This window comes from Perca fluviatilis, chromosome 20, assembly GCF_010015445.1.
Source record: "Perca fluviatilis chromosome 20, GENO_Pfluv_1.0, whole genome shotgun sequence".
Taxonomy (NCBI): Eukaryota; Metazoa; Chordata; class Actinopteri; order Perciformes; family Percidae; genus Perca; species Perca fluviatilis.
The window spans coordinates 9,833,271-9,853,078 of record NC_053131.1 but is presented as its reverse complement, the minus strand read 5'-3'; the positions used below and the strand labels follow the sequence as shown (position 1 = coordinate 9,853,078).

Sequence of the window (19,808 nt, the reverse complement as noted above, 5' to 3'; positions counted from 1 at the left end):
ACATTCGGCTCAACACTGCCGTTTCTGTGGGACTTGGTGAAGAACCTTGCTACTGTTTTTGATGTGTTCAACTGCAGGCAGGATTTAGGCTTGGTTTGGTACAGATCCTCGCAAAAATCACACCATAATAATTTTAATTTTTAAGATTTAATATTAGTAAATGAAAATGAGAATAATGATACAAACATGATCATTCCCTTCAATATCGTGAATCATATTGCAATCGCAATATCAGTCAAAATAATCGCAATTAGATATTTTCCTCATATCGTGCAGCTCTAGTCGGGGCAAACTTAACATTCTCACAAAATAAAAAAGAAATAAAAGTGCACTGCTTCCTCCATTAAAGCCAAACTTCTGCTCTACTTCTAACTAACAGACAAACTCAAATGTACAGTTACGCCTGGGTTTCAGGGTTGATTTCAGGTCTCGGTCATATTGTTTCCTGTCATAAGGTGGCAGTACAGTATGTAGTGTCAGTTCAGGAGGAGGACAATGCATTATCAGCCCACCCAGACTAAAAAAAGTTGGATTTCCTGATGGGAGGGTTTATCCAGCAATATTCAGTAGAACTGCAGTGATGAAAACACAGTACGGATAACAAGGTTCTAAAATTCAGTCTTTAAACACAACAAGATGATCGTAGTCTTCTACATAGCCCTCAATGTCATACTGGTTTCAGGTAATGTAAGTTTAAAAAAATCTTTTTACAGGTTTATTATCTAAAACTCTTGTTCTTTTACCTGTATGAGGACTCACACTCATACAAATGTGCTTTTCTGTTGGTGCTTTTTCCACAGGTTCCTCTCTCAGTGACAAAGTCCACCAGACTCCAGCTAATATGTACAACGAACAAGGAAAAACAGCCAAAATCCACTGTTCACACAGTATTGACAGCTACGACCGAATCCTCTGGTACAAGCAATCAAACAGACAACTGCAGTTCCTGGGATACATGTTAGCAACCACTGGAGGAAACCCAGAGGCTGGCCTGGGTGTGAAGATAGAAGGGAGTGCAGATAAAGACAAGACCTGCACATTAACAATAGAAGAACTCAGCCTGAGCAGCAGTGCAGTGTACTTCTGTGCTGCTAGGTTACACAGTGCTACATATCACTGCTCCTCAGTACAAAAACCTCCTCACAGCTGTGTTCCTTCCTCAGTATATCATTACTCAGATCTGTATGCTGAGCCAGTGGTGTGTAAAAGCTAGTTACCATGAGTTACATGCACAATGACACCACCCACCTAAAGACCTGGGAGGGTTTACTCAAAGAGGAGGCTGGAAATACTCAGTTAGTACAACTGCTTCATTCATTGCGACAACAAATTAGTGTTCCTATTTTGATCTAGATTTTTTCAAAACCACCCAACACTCAAAAAACAAACAATGATCATCACATTCCTTTCTATTACTTGTACCTCTATTCTGGTTTCAGGTAACGTACTCACAATAGTTTGAAGATATTTTAGTTCAAGTTCTAAATTTGTAAAGATGTGCTTGTGTACAGCCAGTCTCACATACTGCTACTGTTGCAGATGTGTTTTGCATTATTATACATTTAAAATTAGTCTGGTTTTTAATCCAGCCGTGTTGATGCTCATGTTCTATTTTGTCTGATGCATCCTTTTTCCACAGGTTCCTCTCTCAGTGACAACGTCCACCAGACTCCAGCTGATGTGTTCATCAAACCTGATGAAACGTTAGAAATCAACTGTACACACAGTATTCAGAACTACAACCTAATCCTCTGGTACAAGCAATCGGACAGACAGCTGCAGCTCCTGGGATACATGTTAGCAACCAGTGGAAACCCAGAGGCTGGTCTGGGTGTGAAGATAGAAGGGAGTGCAGCTAAAGACCAAAACTGCACATTAACAATTGAAAAACTCAGCCTGAGCAGCAGTGCAGTGTACTTCTGTGCTGCTAGTTTACACAGTGCTACATATCACTGCTCCTCAGTACAAAAACCTCCTTATCACACTCATTCTTTATATGCACCTGGAAAAAGCCAGTCTAACCAATGTCGGTCTCTCTTCTGATTAAGATCCAAAATTAGAATGGGAGGTCCTTTCTGTAGAGTAATGCCTTTAACCTCCCACCTCCCATTATAAAAAGCAGCCTCATATGCACAATGACACCACCCACCTAAAGACCTGGGAGGGTTTACTCAAAGAGGAGGCTGGAAATACTCAGTTAGTACAACCGCTTCATTCATTGAGACAACAAATTAGTGTTCCTATTTTGATCTAGTTTTTCCAAAACCACCTAACACTCAGAAAAAACACACAATGATCATCACATTCCTTTGTATTACTTGTACCTCTATTCTGGTTTCAGGTAACGTTTATACTTTTAAAAATATTCTGTTTTTGGTCTGGGCGGTAGTGAGTAGACGTGCTTTCAGGGGCTCCTCCTTGCCAATATTTAAAATCGTTATTTTGACAGTCTCGTACTTAATTTTATCAGCCTTGGGAATAACTTAAAGTGTATGCAACGATATGCCGAAGAAGCCGGTCAAAAACGTCGAGTCATCTCGACCATCCTCAGCTTCCGCTAACGCTAATGCTAACAGTGCTAGCGGTAGCTTGCCAGGTCATGACGACAGCAACACGGAGCATCTGCCTTTAATCTGGGAGAAAGTTTCCGACAAGATCCTTGACCACATCAACGGCAGGTTTGATAAATTAGAGCAGACACTTCAGGAGGTGCAAAGCTCGCAAAGGGAGCTATTGGAGAAGGTAGAGTCGGTGGAAGAGCAAATGTTGCACCATGAGAACTGCATGACCTGCTTGGAGAAGACGGTCGCTAGCATCAAAGACGAGAACGACGCGCTCAAACTAAAAGTGGACGACCTCAAAGGCCGGTCGCGTCGCAACAATATTAAGATTATCGGCATACCTGAGCAGGAAGAAGGGGGCAAACCAACAGAATTCGTCGAGGCATTGATTCTGAAGGTTTTCGGCGACGACGGGTTTCAGTCACCGGTCGTTATTGACCGGGCGCACTGTACCCTGCGGCCGCTGCCCACAGTCGGAGCTAAACCTCGCGCCATCATCGCCAGGGTCCACTTTTATCGGGAGAAGGAGCTCATACTTCGCCTCCGGAGGGAACGACAACTGAAGTACAAAGGCAACAAGGTGCTTATTTTCCCGGACTACACGCCAGAGGTGATTTCACCTTGATTGTATGACAGCAGACCCATATGGCAGGTATTTGATGATATCTGGGCATAGAAACTCCCTTCCGATAACGCTGCTTAACATCTACGGTCCGAATATTGACAATCCTGACTTCTTCCGTAAAGCATTTGATTTGATACCGGTTTCTGCCTCTAATGTTATTATTGGAGGCGACTTCAATTGTTATCTTGACCCGGTCCTAGATAGACTTTCTACAAAACCGCCTCCTGCAATAACCTCAGTGGGAATTCTGAATGATTTAATTAAAACAAGGAATATGGTTGAAAGATAAGGAATTTTCTTTTTATTCTCATGTCCATAAGTCTTACACTAGGATTGATTACTTTCGGATAGCTTCTGAATTACTGCCTAGTGTTACTAATTCTACTTATCATAATATTTTAATATCTGATCACAGTCCAGTTTCTCTTAATTTCAAAAATATCTTGTCAAGTCCAAAATATAGCTGGCGCCTCAACCCTCTTCTTCTTGAAGACCAGTCTTATTGAGCACATGAATGCACGTATAGACGAGTTTCTTGTTACAAATGATAATGGAGAGGTCTCTGATTCTATTTTGTTGGGAGACCTTCAAAGTAGTTATGAGGGGCCGCATTATTTCATTTGAATCAGCCAAGAAAAGAAAACTTAACAGCCGCCTCAAGGACATTGAAAAAATGCTTCCAGTACTGGAAGACACCTATAGATCTTCCCTCTTAGCCGCTGATTACAACAAGATCTTGAAATTAAAATATGAATACAATACCATTCTTATTAAGCATGTTGGTAGTCTTCTATTGAAAATTAAACAAATATTTTGAACTTGGAGATAAACCGGAGAAACTGTTAGCTAGCCAATTTAGAGGCGAAAGGGCTAAACAGGCCATTCACAGGATAAAGTCCAAATCAGGCAGACTCCTAACCAATCCGAGAGAGATAAATGTTTGCTTCAGGGACTTCTATAAGGAACTGAATTCTAGTAAAGGCCATTGAATCAGATTTCTGTAACTTTTTTGCCAATTTAAATGATCCCCAATTAGATAGTGTAGCAAGAGATGACATGGAGGCCCCAATTTCTAAAACTGACCTTTTGAATGCTATTCAAGCCTTCCCCGCGGGAAAAACATCCGGTCCAGATGGCTTTGGCTGTGAATTTTATAAATCATTTCATGACAAAATAGTTCCACTCATGCTGAGAATGGTGAACGATTCTATGAGAAATAAGACGCTTCCCAGTTCATTATATGAAGCCAATATCTGCTTGCTTTTGAAAGGGGGAAGGGATGAGGTTGATCCGGCAAGTTACAGACCTGTTGCTATCTTAAACTGGGACTTAAAAATACTAACTAAGGTCTTGGCGACAAAATTAGGTAGGCATATTTCCACAATTGTACACCCTAATCAGACTGGATTTATCCCGGGTCAGTTTTCTTTTAGTAATGTCCGTTTGCTTTTAAATACAATATATTCAGTGCATGGGAAGAATACACAGGCTGCTGTTTTATCCCTTGACGCCCAGAAGGCATTCTATCAGATTGAATGGCCTTACATGCTGAAGATATTAAAACAATTTGGATTTGGGGAAAATTTCATTGAATGGGTAAACATAATTTATCTTAAACCAGTATCTTCTATTCTCACAAATTCAGATAGATCAAAATCTTTTGAGTTGAAGCGGGGTGTAAGGCAGGGCGCCCCGCTTTCTCCTCTTCTTTTTGATATTACCATGGAACCACTTGCAATAGACATGGAGGACAAGGAGGTCACCCAGGTATTCGTGGGGTAAAGTTTGGTGATGTTGAAAGCCTTGTTAATCTGTATGCTGATGATTTATTGATCCGTTTATCAGACCCAGTGGTCTCAGTTCCCAACCTTCTGAATTATATAAAATCATTTAGTAAATTATCTGGGTATACAACTAACTGGGACAAATGTGAGTTCATGCCATTGACAAACATGTGTCCTACTTTCTTGAAATCTTTGCCATTTAAATTAGTTACTACCCACATTACGTATCTTGGCCTCAAGATCTCCAGAAACCCCAAACATTTAATGAAATTTTTTGGATATGATGGATAAACTAAAAAGCTAATACTGGAAGTTGCTTCCTCTGTCAATGATCGGCCGCATCAATGCTGCTAAAATGGTTGCACTTCCAAGATTCTTCTATCTTTTTCAAAACCTCCCTATTTATTTGCCATTATCTTTTTTTAAACAACTGGATTTAGCCGTCCTGTCATTTGTCTGGGCAGATAAACCTCCTCGTATTTCTAAAGCCCATCTGCAGAAGGATTTAAAGAGTGGGGGTCTCGGCCTCCCTGTTTTTAGGCATTATTACTGGGCTGCAAATGCAAGGGCGCTCATTTTCTGGCAGTGGGGTCGTCCTTACGATGATTGTTCCTCTTCGCTCTGGCTAAAGATTGAATCCATGTCTGTGTCACAGACCTCACTCCCAGCGTTGCTCTTTTCAAAGGCACAACCGTCTCACAGGTTATTTAGCCACAATTATGTCTAGAGACAATATATTTCGGAGACATTTCCAAAAATAAATTGTTTCCTAAGAAGAATGTACATCGCATCGTCAGTCAGTCATTTAATTTGTAAAGCATTTTCTGCTTCCGTCTGTTTTGCTGGAAACAGATATGATGTAGTCACTTTCGACTGTACCGTATAAACAGAGAATATTTAGGTGAATCATAGGTTAAAAAAAATGATTCTGGAGAAAAGAATCTATTTTAAAAAGCATAGCAAAAAACAAAAGTAGTCAAGATGATGGTTAAGAATGTAAAGAGGAGGAGGGTCCACTATGACACCACCCACCTAATGACTTCATGAGGATCTGCTGACAGGAGGGTTTACTCAAACAGGAGGTTGGAAAGACAATGATTCACAGCAACAAGATTTTGATCGTGTGTATTGTTCAATATAACCAAACACTTGGAAAACAAAATGATCATCTTATTCCTCAGCATTACTTTGAACACAATTCTGGTTTCAGGTAACACCATCAAAATCATTTCAATTTTTTTTTTTTTTTTTTAAGTTTTCAACAAAATTAATTTACACAACTCCGACACTGCTGCAATGTCAGCTGTCTTAGTGGATTTTTAAATGTCTTACGTTAATCAGTTCATTCAATTCACCAGGGTTTATGCTCATGTTGTATTTAGTCTGATGCTTTGTTGATGCTTTTTCCACAGGTTCCTCTCTCAGTGACAGAGTCTACCAGACTACAGCTCATGTGTTCAACAAACCCAAAGAAACAGCCAAAATCAACTGTTCACACAGTATTGACAGCTACAACCGAATCCTCTGGTACAAGCAATCAAACAGACAACTGCAGTTCCTGGGATACATGTTAGCAACCAGTGGAAACCCAGAGGCTGGCCTGGGTGTGAAGATAGAAGGGAGTGCAAATATAGACCAAAACTGCACATTAACAATAGAAAAACTCAGCCTGAACAGCAGTGCAGTGTACTTCTGTGCTGCTAGGTTACACAGTGCTACATATCACTGCTCCTCAGTACAAACACCTCCTCACAGCTGTGTTCCTTCCTCAGTATATCATTACTCAGATCTGTATGCTGAGCCAGTGGTGTGTAAAAGCTAGTTACCATGAGTTATATACACAATGACACCACCCACCTAAAGACCTGGGAGGGTTTACTCAAAGAGGAGGCTGGAAATACTCAGTTAGTACAACTGCTTCATTCATTGAGACAACAAATTAGTGTTCCTATTTTGATCTAGTTTTTCCAAAACCACCTAACACTCAGAAATAACACACAATGATCATCACATTCCTTTGTATTACTTGTACCTCTATTCTGGTTTCAGGTAACGTACTCACAATAGTTTGTAGAGATTTTAATTCAAGTTCTCAATTTGTAAATATTTGCTTGTGTACAGCCAGGATCATATACTGCTACCGTTTCAGATGTGGTTCGCATTATTTTACATTTAAAAATTAGTCTGGTTTTTAATTCAGTGTTGATGCTCATGTTCTATTTTGTCTGATGCATCCTTTTTCCACAGGTTCATCTCTCAGTGACAACGTCCACCAGACTCCAGCTGATGTCTTCAACAAACCTGATGAAACGTTAGAAATCAACTGTAAACACAGCATTCAGAACTACAACCAAATCCTCTGGTACAAGCAATCGGACAGACAACTGCAGTTCCTGGGATACATGTTAGCAACCAGTGATAAACCAGAGCCTGGTCTGGGTGTGAAGATAGAAGGGAGTGCAGCTAAAGACCAAAACTGCACATTAACAATTGAAAAACTTAGCCTGAACAGCAGTGCAGTGTACTTCTGTGCTGCTAGTTTACACACTGCTGCATATCACTGCTCCTCAGTACAAAAACCTCATCTCACTCATTTTGTATCTCACTCACAGTGCCTCCGTGCACCTGGAATAAGCCAGTCTAACCAATGTCAAATGATGGTCTCTGATTAAGATCTGAAATTAGAATGGGAGGTCCTTTCTGTAGAGCAATGCCTTTAACCTCCCACCTCCCATTATAAAAGCAGCCTCAGACATTCATCAGGTCTGCTGTGGCGGCGTCTCATGTTAACAGGATCACTATTATGACTCAAGTTCTCATTACATTTGTAGTCTCGTCTCTGTGGCTCCAAGGTACAAGGCTAAACATGCTTATCCAATGTATTTACTAACATGAAAACAGACTGATGAAGACATGTAGTCTCAAATTCTGACTATAAATCAGGGCTAACAAAGATTCAGTAATAGCAGACTTAAGAAAAATCTGATTTTTTTGTCTATATGCATAAAGATAAATCACCATTAGCATTAAAGAGAATCCAGCATAGGAAAATATTAACCTAATAGTTAAAATATTAGAATTTGACACCCTGTACATGAATTACTTTTCGAAATGTACTAGAAGGAAAACTACTTGTATTTAATGTTGTATTTTCTCCACACAGGTCAGTGCCAGGATGTGACCCAACACCCTAAAATCAGTTGGAGTTATGTTTCCCAATCTGCAGAGATGAACTGCAGCCACAACAAAGATATTTCTCATAACCAGATGTACTGGTACAGACAGCGTCCAGGGGAGACCATGACCCTCGTTGTCTACACAGCTGTTGGTGGACAGCCAGACTACGGGGGGGCTCCTCAAACAAAATATTCAGCCATCAAAGAAAACTCTGAGAGCGGGGCTCTTACTGTGAAAGACTTGCAGCTTGAGGACAGCGCTGTGTACTTCTGTGCCGTCAGTAAACACAGTGATGTGACAAGTCTGAGCAGCTGAACAATAACTGGTTGCCAACACATTTGGTGAGTGGATTAGGAACCAAATGTTTGCTTTGATATCGTTCCAGCAGGCGGCGCTGGAGTTCCAGAAATACTCTTCAGTTCAACACATGAAGCACTAGGAAATATGATGTAGCAGGTTACAGAGGAGGGCATTAATAAAAGAGTCTAGTGAACTGTTCTGTGTTCATTCAGACAGACAGGAGGACAACATGCCAACATTATTCCTTTTGTCTTGGCTCATTGGTAATCATTTTTATAACTCAGGAATACCACTTGATCTAAAGTTTCTATGTGGTTCATTCATTTTCTTTCCCTCTGTCTTCCTTTCTAGGAGTTTGTCTGGGTGATGAAGTCTACCAAACTCCTCCAGAACTTCTCAGAAGACCTGGAGACAAAGTCGAGCTGGTCTGCAGCCATGAAAGGACCGACTACACAGTCATGCAGTGGTACCAGAAATCTGCTGGAGACCGAGCTCTGAAACGCATTGGACATGTGTATTACAGCAACATAGAGCAGGAGAAGTCTTTCAAAGAGCATTTTAACATCACTGGAGATATGAGTGGAGACGGAGCAAAGAACGGCTCTCTGGTTATATACAACCTGAAGGCCCCTGAGCACAGTGCGGTGTACTACTGTGCAGCTAGCAGGGCACACTGACTGAACATCCCCTCTCCGTTAGACAAAAACTCTCAACCAACTTTGATCAACATGTATGGTTTTGGATAAGCACCCTCCCAGCCAGCTGCTCTTGATTCGCTGCCATCGTCTGTCAGACGTTATACAGTGATGCCGTTTCATCTTCACTTCCTTTTCCGTTTCAGTAGAGGCCTCAGTTGGATCTCCATCGCTCACAGGACCCAGGTTGATATTACTGTTAGCGACTTACACCTCTGAAACTCTAGGATACATACTTCGGAAAACTAATCTATAAAAGGCGTTTGAGTAACGTATTCATTTTGAGCAAGTTAAAATGATCTGTTTTCTTTTTTTCTGTTGCCTAGCAGGTAATCACTTAAATACAATTAGATCCTACTGTATGAAAGTGGAAATGGCTTTATTTTAAATGTATAATCTATCACAATGTATATCATTTATCTTTCTCTGCCTAGGTGTGTGTCTGGGTCTTGATGTCCAGCAGTCTCCCTCTGATCTCATCACCAAATCTGGAGACAAAGTGGAGATATTCTGCAGCCATGATAAAACTGACTACAGGGTGATGCTCTGGTACCAGCGCTCACCTGGAGACACGGCTATAAAACTCATTGGATATTTGAACTTTCAAGCTGTCACAAAGGAAGAGCCGTATGAAGAGCATTTCAATATCATTGGAGATTTGGGGGGAAATACAGCAAAGAACGCCTCTCTTGAAATCAAACTTGTAGAACAAGAGCACAGTGCAGTGTATTACTGTGCAGCCAGCTTAGCACAGTGAGTGTTCTTTCTTTCTCCTTCATACAAAAACTACTCCAACCTCTATCAACACGTATGACCTTAAATTAGAACCTGAAGAGGCCCCTCCCAGCCAGCTGCTCTTGAGTTGACACCATTAGGTTTGCCAGCCACTGTACAGGAAGTGTTATTTAAGCACTTCCCTTTCTTTTCCAGACCTCAGTCAGCTTAGCAAAGCCATCAGTATAGTTCTATTACTAACAGTGAGACTGTGTGTAATCTGATGCCAGATCTCAACAGTTTACATCCCTAAAACCGTGACATCGAGATTGGCCGGAAGGACTTTTGAGCAACTATTTTATGCTGAGGAATTAAAAATGATCGGTTTTCTCTTTCTCTGTTGCCTAGCAGGTAGTAACTTGTTCAAAATACAGTTACTGTATCTCTTATGAATGTGGAAATGCTTTCATTTTAGATAAATGAGCTCTCTATTTTCCTTCCTTTTCCAGGTGTGTGTCTGGGTCTTGATGTCCGTCAGTCTCCCTCTGATCTCATCACCAAATCTGGAGACAAAGTGGAGATATTCTGCAGCCATGATAAAACTGACTACAGGGTGCGCGCTGCTGGACCCGCTGCACACGAAACACGAAGAAACTCTATTATGCTGGATATTTGAACTACAAAGCTGCCACAAAGGAAGAGCCGTATGAAGAGCATTTCGATATCATTGGAGATTTGGGGGGAAATACAGCAAAGAACGCCTCTCTTAAAATCAAACTTGTAGAACAAGAGCACAGTGCTGTTTACTACTGTGCAGCTAGTGAAGCACGCTGACAAATATCCCGTCTGCACTTTACAAAAACTCTGCTCAATCTTTTCTCATCAGTGGTTTATAATAAGACATGGAATAAACTGCTCCCAGACACCTGCTTGTGTGGTTGAACTTTGGTTTTGATGCAATCATATCATCAAAAGTTACTGCAACTGTGTTTCTATTATTTATTCTAAATAAACCAGACAAGTTCAATTCTAAAATATAAAAAGGAAATCTGTCAAAAGCAAAACATCTGTGTGGGGGGAAACCAGGTGAAAGGAAGAGCGTATATAGCTAGATATCAGCTTGATATGCAACTGAAGCCACTCCTACCTCCTTTCTACATCACATTTGCTTCCTCCTTCATGTGACTGTTTAGTGAGAAAGCCCAAACAGCAGAGGTGCCGTCCTAACTTTACACTGCATTTTATCTATGACTTCAGAATAACCAACAAGTTCGTAGCAACAAAAATGACAAGGGGAGGATACAGTTAGAACAAATGTTTTATGATAATAAAAAGAGGTAGTTTACTTCATAGGCTGTGTACTTGTGTTATTACATTGTCTGGGTCACATAACTTTCATTCATTCATTCATATATATATATATATATATATATATATATATATATAAAAAAAATATAAAAAAAAAAAAAAAAAAAAAAAAAAAAAAAAAAAAATATATATAAAAAAAAAAAAAACAAAATATGTATCCTGGAATTCATTCCAAACTTTAATTTGTTTAAAAAAAGTAATAAATATTTTTAAAATTTGACAAAAAAAAGGCTATTATATTGTTAATCGCAATTATTTCTGTGACAATTATTTGTACAGCAAAATTTGGAATTGTTACAGCTCTACTTAGTAAGCCACAGTATATATCACCCATCTGCCCTTTACAAAAATCTCTTCAACTGAAGGATCTAGTCAGCAGGCAAACTTTTGTAGTACACCTTGAGAGAAAAGCCTCAATATGTCATCTGTAAACATGGAGCAAAATCCTCCTCCTCCCATTGTTCCGTTGAAGGAAAACAACAAAAAGAAAAAAGGCAGATATTGTTTTCCCTCCTAGAAGACAAACTGACTGAATGAAAGAAAGGCTTGTCAGTGTGAACCAGTGCTCTGACTTCTCTACGTCACTTCCTGCCCCCCCCCTGCTGCTCCACAAAGCTCTGCAGAGACCCCAGTTGGCTTTTCACATTCAACACTCAACAAGATGCCAGCTCATCTGATCATTTCCATCATCACGGTGTTCTGGATTGAAGGTATTGAGCATTCATGACGACGCCACTTTTTCTATTTAATTTGGAATTAATTCTCAAAAACCTTCAGTGCCAGTGGAGGAATAGAGGTATTTAAATAGTAATGGTTTTGTATACTTTAATGGCTTTTTTCCTCAAATAACTGCAACTGTGTAGTTAACGCCAAAGGCACAAAGATTTGATATTGTGCTGGTCTCTCTACAGGGGTTTACCTCAGTAAAGAAAAACAAGTGTCTCAGACTCCGACTCAGCTGTTTTGGAAACCCAACGTTGAAGCCAACCTGAGCCTCACACATCAAATCCCGAGCTATGACACCATCCTCTGGTATCAGCGCTCAGCAGGAGACACTTCCCTCAAGCTGATTGCCTACGTCTATTATAAAACTGCTACGGTTGAGCCAGCGTTTGAAAGCCACTTTAGCGTGAGTGGAGATGGAGAGAAAATGGCTTATCTTCACATCCTGAACCTGAGCCACCCTGAAGACAGCGGAGAATATTTTGGAGCAGCGAGTATACACAGTAATAAAGACAGTGACGCTCTCGTACAAAAACCTCCAATAATGATCCAGCGGATAACAGCACGCCAACAGGAAACCACTGAAACCACGTGACACAGAATCAAAACGAACAAAAAAGCATTAGTATTGGTTGCTTAGGATGAGTTAGGTTCCTTTAGCATGTAGGCTACAGTTGGGGGGGGGAAGTATACAACCCTATGAACATTTGAGAGAAAAGTGGTTGTAAAAGTAAAGAGAATTTTACTGAGACGGATATGTATCCTCACAGTCATTGATTAATGAGATCTTTTGCTATTCAGCTCTCTCCACTCTACAGATATTAGTCACGATAACCAAATGAGGCAACATTTCATGCAACGGAGGACGTGGCCAAAATAGTGCTGGTTCTATCCTTGCAAACAGGACTTTTACATAAATGTACATTTACTCCTACTTCCACTATATTGACACCATTACTCATTGATTTTTGGAAACAGTTAAACAAAAATCTGCCTTAATACTTTTCCCTTTTGAATTCCCCTTCGGAACACAAGACAAAATAAGAGTTGACTTGCATAATGTCGGTGCAAAATAATCGTTTTTCCCCTATGACTTTGTTTTGGTGATCGCTGGGAGCCAAAATCAAAATTATGATCAAAATTTGATGAACTGCCCAGCCCTATATCACCGCCCTGGTTCTGGCACGCTCTTGACAGCGCTTCCATTGGGTTTTTGTGTTGTCATTCGGACTGAGATTTGTTTTTAAACCGTGCTTGTGCAGACAGGATTTTTTTGTTAGAACTAAAGGAGGGAAAAACCCTGTTTCCAAAATACCCGTCTGTACTAGGCCTCAGATCACCTTTGCATGAGTCAGAATCAGAACACTGAACAGCAGAGAGCAGTGAAAACACACCGACATGAAGTCAGTAAGCTCCTCCTTCCTCATTACAAGCATGCAATAAAAGGATGATTTCACACCAATGTATTTTCATTAATGCCTTTGCATATCTCTATTAGTCCCAGTTCAGATGTGAGCCACCACAGTGAATATTATGCCTAGATGAAGATTTAAAAATGTTTGTCATTTTGTTTTTTTCTCTGTCTTTGCTAACAGGTACTGCACGAGTCACAAGATGTGTGTAATTTCTCATTATGACATAAACCTGTCGTGTCAACCCTCAGTTTTTATTTTTCCTACTCTAGACATTGTGATGTCGTCGCTTACGATCCAACAATCACCTCCTCTGATAAAACCTGAGCAAGCAGAAGCCCGTCTTGACTGTTACCATGGAGACAACAGCTACCCCTACATGCTCTGGTACCGGCACAAGTCGGCAGCAGGAGGCCAGGGGGGCATGGAGCTGATCGGACTGCTTCATTACGAAAACCCAAACGTTGAGGAGAACTTTGAAGCACGTTTCAAGATGACGGGCCATTCACAGGGCCGAGCTCAGCTCGTCATCTCCAACATAAACCCAGCAGACAGTGCAGAGTATTTCTGTGCAGCGAGGTAGCACAGTGTCTCAACTCCTCTGGCTCCTTTACAAAAAGCTGGTGGCCCACAGCAACATGCACCTGCATCAAAAACCTAAACTGCTCGATAAAGACAGCAGCATACTTCAACTGCTGCTGTTTTCTTTCCCTGCTGAGAGGACTAACAAAAGGTATAAAAGTAATGCGTGAGACAAATTATGATCGATGAATCAAACAAAAGACGGACTAAAAATGCCCGTTGTTGTGCACATAAACATGGCAAACACACGCGCTCCAGTCTTCTTTCTTCTGTAGGTCTTCTCTTTGGTCTATTTAATACTGCAGAGAGTCTGATGTCATTTACTCCACACACACAGCTCTCAAGTGTTGGCTCATTGTTTTATTTTCCTAAATCAAAATAGGCTGCAGGTAAAGTTAATATCTATCTATCTATCTATCCATCCATCTATCCATCCATCCATCGACACAACGTGGCTTCCTCATCAAATGTGTGGTTAAATTTTTTTGGTGTTTAATATAAAGTATATTTTCATCATTTGTTCCTCGGAAGTAGGGCTGCTCGATTATGGGAAAAAATCTAATCTTTTTATTTTGATTATTTCGGTCAATATTTAAACTCGTCGACTTCTTGAAAGATGTTGCAATTATTGAACTGAAAAAACAGTGGGAAAAGTTAAACAGTAAAAGAAAAAAACACATACAACTGTGAACTTTGCCTTTATACTTTTCCTATTTCCTATTTAATTTTTACATTCAGATCAGAGAGAAAATAAGAGTTTACTTGCAAAACGTAATGAGCTAAATAATTGTTTCTCGATTATTCCGTTTCTGTGATCATTGGGAGCCGAAATCATAATCACGATTAAATTTCAATTAATTGCGCAGCCCTAATCTGAAGCAAACTGATTTAAACTGTTTTAACAAAGCAAAATACATATACACATAAAAAAAGCATGTAAACACATGACTTATATTGAAGTGATTTAGTTAGTTAGATAAAGTATTTGTTTATTATGCTGGCAACAGCTTTTCTGATTTCTGTGTTTCAGATGTTTCTCTGTCTGCTGATCACTCGGGCCTAACTACATAATAATGGGGCCTAACAATAACCTGCACTGCTACGGACAGCTGAGAGGAGAAGGTTTTCAGTTCACAGTAGAAGCAGTGGTGTCTGGTGAAAAAATCAAAAATCAAAAACATAAAAAAAAAAACAGCATTGAGAAGGAGAATGAGCCTGTTTATCTGTGTGCTGCCAGTCTACAGACCTCACGTCTGTGACATAAACATGCAGTGGAGAGGGAGAGGCCGTTTATCGTTAGGCCTGTAACAATTCTTACAGAATTCTTACCATTCTTGTCTCATCGCTTAATTGCTAACAGCTAAGATCCTAAGGCAGGGGTCTCAAACTCAATTTACCTGGGGGCCGCTCGAGGTAGAGTGTGGGTCAGGCTGGGTCGCATCACGTATTCAACAAAAGTTCTTATATAAATCTTGTTGGCTCAATAGACATTTTTTAAGCTTGGAGACCCGGTTCTTTCTCTCATCTCGCTGGTATTTTGTATACTCCTCAGCATGTCTAGTTGAGTAATGACGTCTGATGTTATATTCCTTATACACCTCAACTTTCTCTGTGCATATGAGACATGTAGAGGTGCCCCTGTGCTCGATAACAAAATATTCCGTTCATAACAAACGCCACGAGACTAGCTATGGTAGCCCGTAAGTGATACAAAAAAAATAAATAAATAAAAGCGTGGCAAGCGCAGCACACGCAAGGACTCAGCAGAAAGGTGCGTTTCAGATCAAGGCGTGGGCCGCACTGACACTAAACTTTGATGTCATGTAGGGGGGCCACAAAATATCATCCCGCGGGCCTCAATTGGCCCCCGGGCCGCGAGTTTGAGACCCATGTACTAAGGGGTATGACTGTTGATGGTTTCATGTTCATTTAAGCAAAAAATTCAATGTTATATGAAAATAAAGAGTTCACTTCACTGGTACTTGTGGTATTATCTGGGTCACTTAACAGTGATATAACCAAAAGATGTATTCTGGGATTCACTCAAAACTTTCATTTGTTTGATTGATTCATTTGACTGAAAGAGACAATTATATTGTTAATCCCAATTATTTCTGAGACAATTCTACAGTAAAATTTGGAATTGTTATAGCTAGGGCTGGTCCGAATACCATTTTTTGAGCTTCAAAGCTTCGGTAGTAGTGAGCATCGAATATTCGAAGCTTCGGAGAGAGGGGGCTGAACATATTATTATCTCTAATAAAAGGCAGAAATCTCTATGTGTCTGTCTGTCTGTTTGCATTTTGATTATTTTGAGAACATTTCATCCAAAAAACTTCACAAGGGAGTGCAGTGTCGTATTTGGTGCAATATAGATAGACAGGCCAGACACGTTCAGAATTAATAAACTTTTAACCTCGGATCACCGTCCCGTCAACGGGACACTTTGTGACTGGGACGTCGCTGTAACCTCGATAAAACTTCCACCCATGAGCTTTTTTAAAGCATTAAATCTTTAAAATATACAGCCAGGTACACAACTGTTACAAAGTAACAGAAAATAAAACAATTCAGCCGTAATCTGCGCAGCCGAGAGTGCATACCCGTTTTCGTTGTCCTTTCAGCAACAAAGTGGTATTTTGACCAAAACTTGATTTTCATAAATCCCCAAGAGCCCAAGGAAATGTAATATCCAAGCTTTATAATCCAAAACGATCTCTTCGCATCACAATGTTGCAACGGAAAAACAGGAAACAGTTTTACATTTCCGCACTTGTTATCGTCGCTAGTACCATAGACAGTATATAAGCTGTCCATCCGTTCCACCCTCCTTCTGCGATGTGCAAGATGACAGTATGCATGACGACGCAGATGATAATGCTGGTTCAGCTAATTCGTTAAAATAAGTTAGTATAATGGAAGCTCAGCTAATTAGCTTACAGTTCATAGAAGTATTGAGTGATTTTATTTTATAGACAGTAGAATGAAATGTTATTATGTTAACGATTTCAGTTTATTTTGGGGTTTAAGTTAATGCTGTCAGTACGGTTCAATTATGTTAGTAAATAACTTTTCGTGGAGTTAAACAACCTAAATCACTACGGTTAATTAACGTTAGCTATAAGTTAGCTTCCCGTGGAGGTAACGGAAGCTATAATACTAGATTAGTATAGTTAAGTTAGTGGAGGTAGTGGAAATTGGGTAGTGTCTTTCGTACACAGCGCATGGTGACATCTTGCGCTAGATTGGTGGGCGCGTATTCGGTGGTGGTGGCATGAAGCAGCATTAACATCTGCGCCTACGTCATGCATAGTGTCATCTTGCACATACGCGCTAAACGGATCGTGCCGTGAACGGATCGGTATTGACCATATACTGTCTATGGTAGACAGACACCAGCTTGTAAATGCTCGGTGGGCGTCATCGTAAACGACAGTATCTTCTTCTTCTTCTTCTTCTGGTAGTTTATTGGCGGTTGGCAAACCAACTTAAATGTGCATTACCGCCACCAACTGGACTGGAATGTGAACGAGAGATAAATGCAGAAAATAAATAAACCAAAATAAAATAAAATTTAAAAATTTTAAAAACGAATATTCGAATGTCAAATTTTCAAATCGAATACCAACCCACCGAACGAATATTCGGGTCCAGCCCTAGTTACAGCTCTATTTATTGTTCTGCATCCTGACCCACATTAATAATAATAATAATAATAATAATAATAATAATAATAAATCAAATAAGGAAAGGAACTCAACCACGCTGCAGAGATCATATCAGTGACGTTTACTACATGTTTCACTTATATTAAAGGGGTGATAGAATGATTATATAGGGTATTTCACACTGTTCCTTATGGTCTCCTATGTCAATTTGGTATGTTGATATTTTTTGCCTAGCTCTGTGTTTGGCCATTTGTACAAACTTTTTTCCAAATGGTATGTTAATATTTAGATGAGCTGCGCTGATTGGTGAGCGCTTGCACCAACCTTAGCATACACATCACCCCATACCAAATACTTTCATCATGGTCACATGCCGTGCTCATACCGCTGTTATTCTACCCCGCTGACTAATATATTAGTTGTATATAACATCTTCCAATGTTCTTTTATTTTTTATGGGTTAAATTAATGTACTGGTCTACTTCCTTAGTGTAATTACTTGTCATTATTTCTTTTTTTTGTTTGAGGATGTCCATTGATGGCTCCATTCACGTATCAATAACTCCGGACAAGACTTTATTTCCCCGATTGTTTGTTTAAATAACTCAACACACTACCTTATAAATTACTACCGCGGGCGTAAGATTGCGGGTAACAGCTGCTGACACTGCGGTAGCGTGTAGCAACCCAGCCACACCCTACTCCACACACAGTCAATTGATACCATCAATTTTTAAAGCGCCATATTTGAGTTTATATGGTGTTTCTATAAGTTTAGAGTTTGTAATGTAGAGGATCGTGACCTAGTAGATTATATCTAGGTCCGTTTGTAGCCTATGTAATGTTAGCGTGACCGTTCTCTTATACACCCATGGGCTGCAAAGGTCCGTTTTGGGAGGTTGAGTCAACTTCCGCTTGTTGGGATACCGTTTTCAGCGCAGTTTCAAATGAATTTTCATAGTAAAGGGGTGTCAATGGGATTTTGAGCTTCTATGTATGTCCTATTTACCCACCGAACTGTCGTTATTCAACTATGACAGGGTAAAATCGGTTTTGCATTCTATCACCCCTTTAATGGAAGGGACAAAAGGCAAAAAATAAAGTCAATCAGAATAAACTGCTCTCTAAAAATAAAAAATATATTATTGGTTATTTGTTATAAAAAAAAAAAACTATGTTTGTGTTTTCCTGTAAAGTAACCAACTGCAGTCATGCACATTACTGTCCTGAATAGATTCAACCAATAGGTGGAGGCACAGCACCTGGCATGAAGAGAATGGTTATCAAGAGAATGATGATGATGAACTGCCAGACACAATGCCCTCCCTCCTCACCCTGAGCCTCGTTTTTCTCACAGCAATTCTTCCCCTCACATCAGTGCCTCACAATGTCTTCTTCACCTTTGCACACATTTGCATTTCTCTTCATCTGGCTTTCATGTACGATCTCAAATTCCATCCTAAATTACGTGAAACTATGATTAATTAGCTATGTTTAAAAGGCTAAAAAAAATAAATAAATAAAAATGTTCTATGAAATTAGGAATACTGTATCCTTGTCTTTTGTGTCAATAACAGCTTAATCTAAATCTGCTTTCTCCACAGGTCAGGCGAGCGCTGTCAAGTTTCAACAATCTGATCCCCAGATAGTGAATGAGGGCACTGAGGTCCAGATTAAATGCAGCCATGATGATGCTAACCTCATAATAATGCTCTGGTATCAGCAAAGAGAGGACAGTCTGTCTATGACCCTCATTGTGTATGGATATGAAAACTCCCCAACCTACGAGGGTCAGTTTGAAGAACAATTCAAGCTGACAAGAGACGGTTCAACGAAAGGAGCTCTGATTATACAGAAAGCAACCCTGTCACACTCGGCTGTGTATTTCTGCGCTGCCAGTACACAGTGATGTGGTTTAATGCCACTCCCTCACTAAAAACCCTCATGGTCTCACATGAGACGCTGAGTCTCTTTAAACAGACTCTCACTGAAGGAAGTTTCTCCTGCAGCAGAACGAAACTGGACCATGTCTCCAACTGTGATCGGGTTTCTTCTCATCTTGCTTCCATGTAATGAAATTTGCTGCAAAAATAACTAATTGTGTGTAGGTCATTTTATACAGCACTTATATTTTTTTCACAGAGGATTCTGTATCAACCAAGTTTCTTAAATCTGTTTTTTCCCCACAGACCAAGCTAA

The 19,808-nt window shown here is 40.0% G+C and overlaps 3 gene segments (V, D, J or C); all 3 read left to right on the top strand.

The window, feature by feature from the left end:
- Window positions 1–534: 534 nt before the first annotated feature.
- Window positions 535–1,350, top strand: LOC120549440. The segment is given in 2 exon segments: window positions 535–682; window positions 801–1,350. Coding segments are annotated over 2 exon segments (459 nt in total).
- Window positions 1,351–8,343: 6,993 nt separating this feature from the next.
- On the top strand, window positions 8,344–9,139 carry LOC120549447. The segment is given in 3 exon segments: window positions 8,344–8,488; window positions 8,664–8,710; window positions 8,799–9,139. Coding segments are annotated over 2 exon segments (360 nt in total).
- A 17-nt stretch (window positions 9,140–9,156) lies between these two features.
- Window positions 9,157–10,467, top strand: LOC120549445. The segment is given in 3 exon segments: window positions 9,157–9,471; window positions 9,577–9,895; window positions 10,366–10,467. Coding segments are annotated over 3 exon segments (372 nt in total).
- Window positions 10,468–19,808: the final 9,341 nt, after the last annotated feature.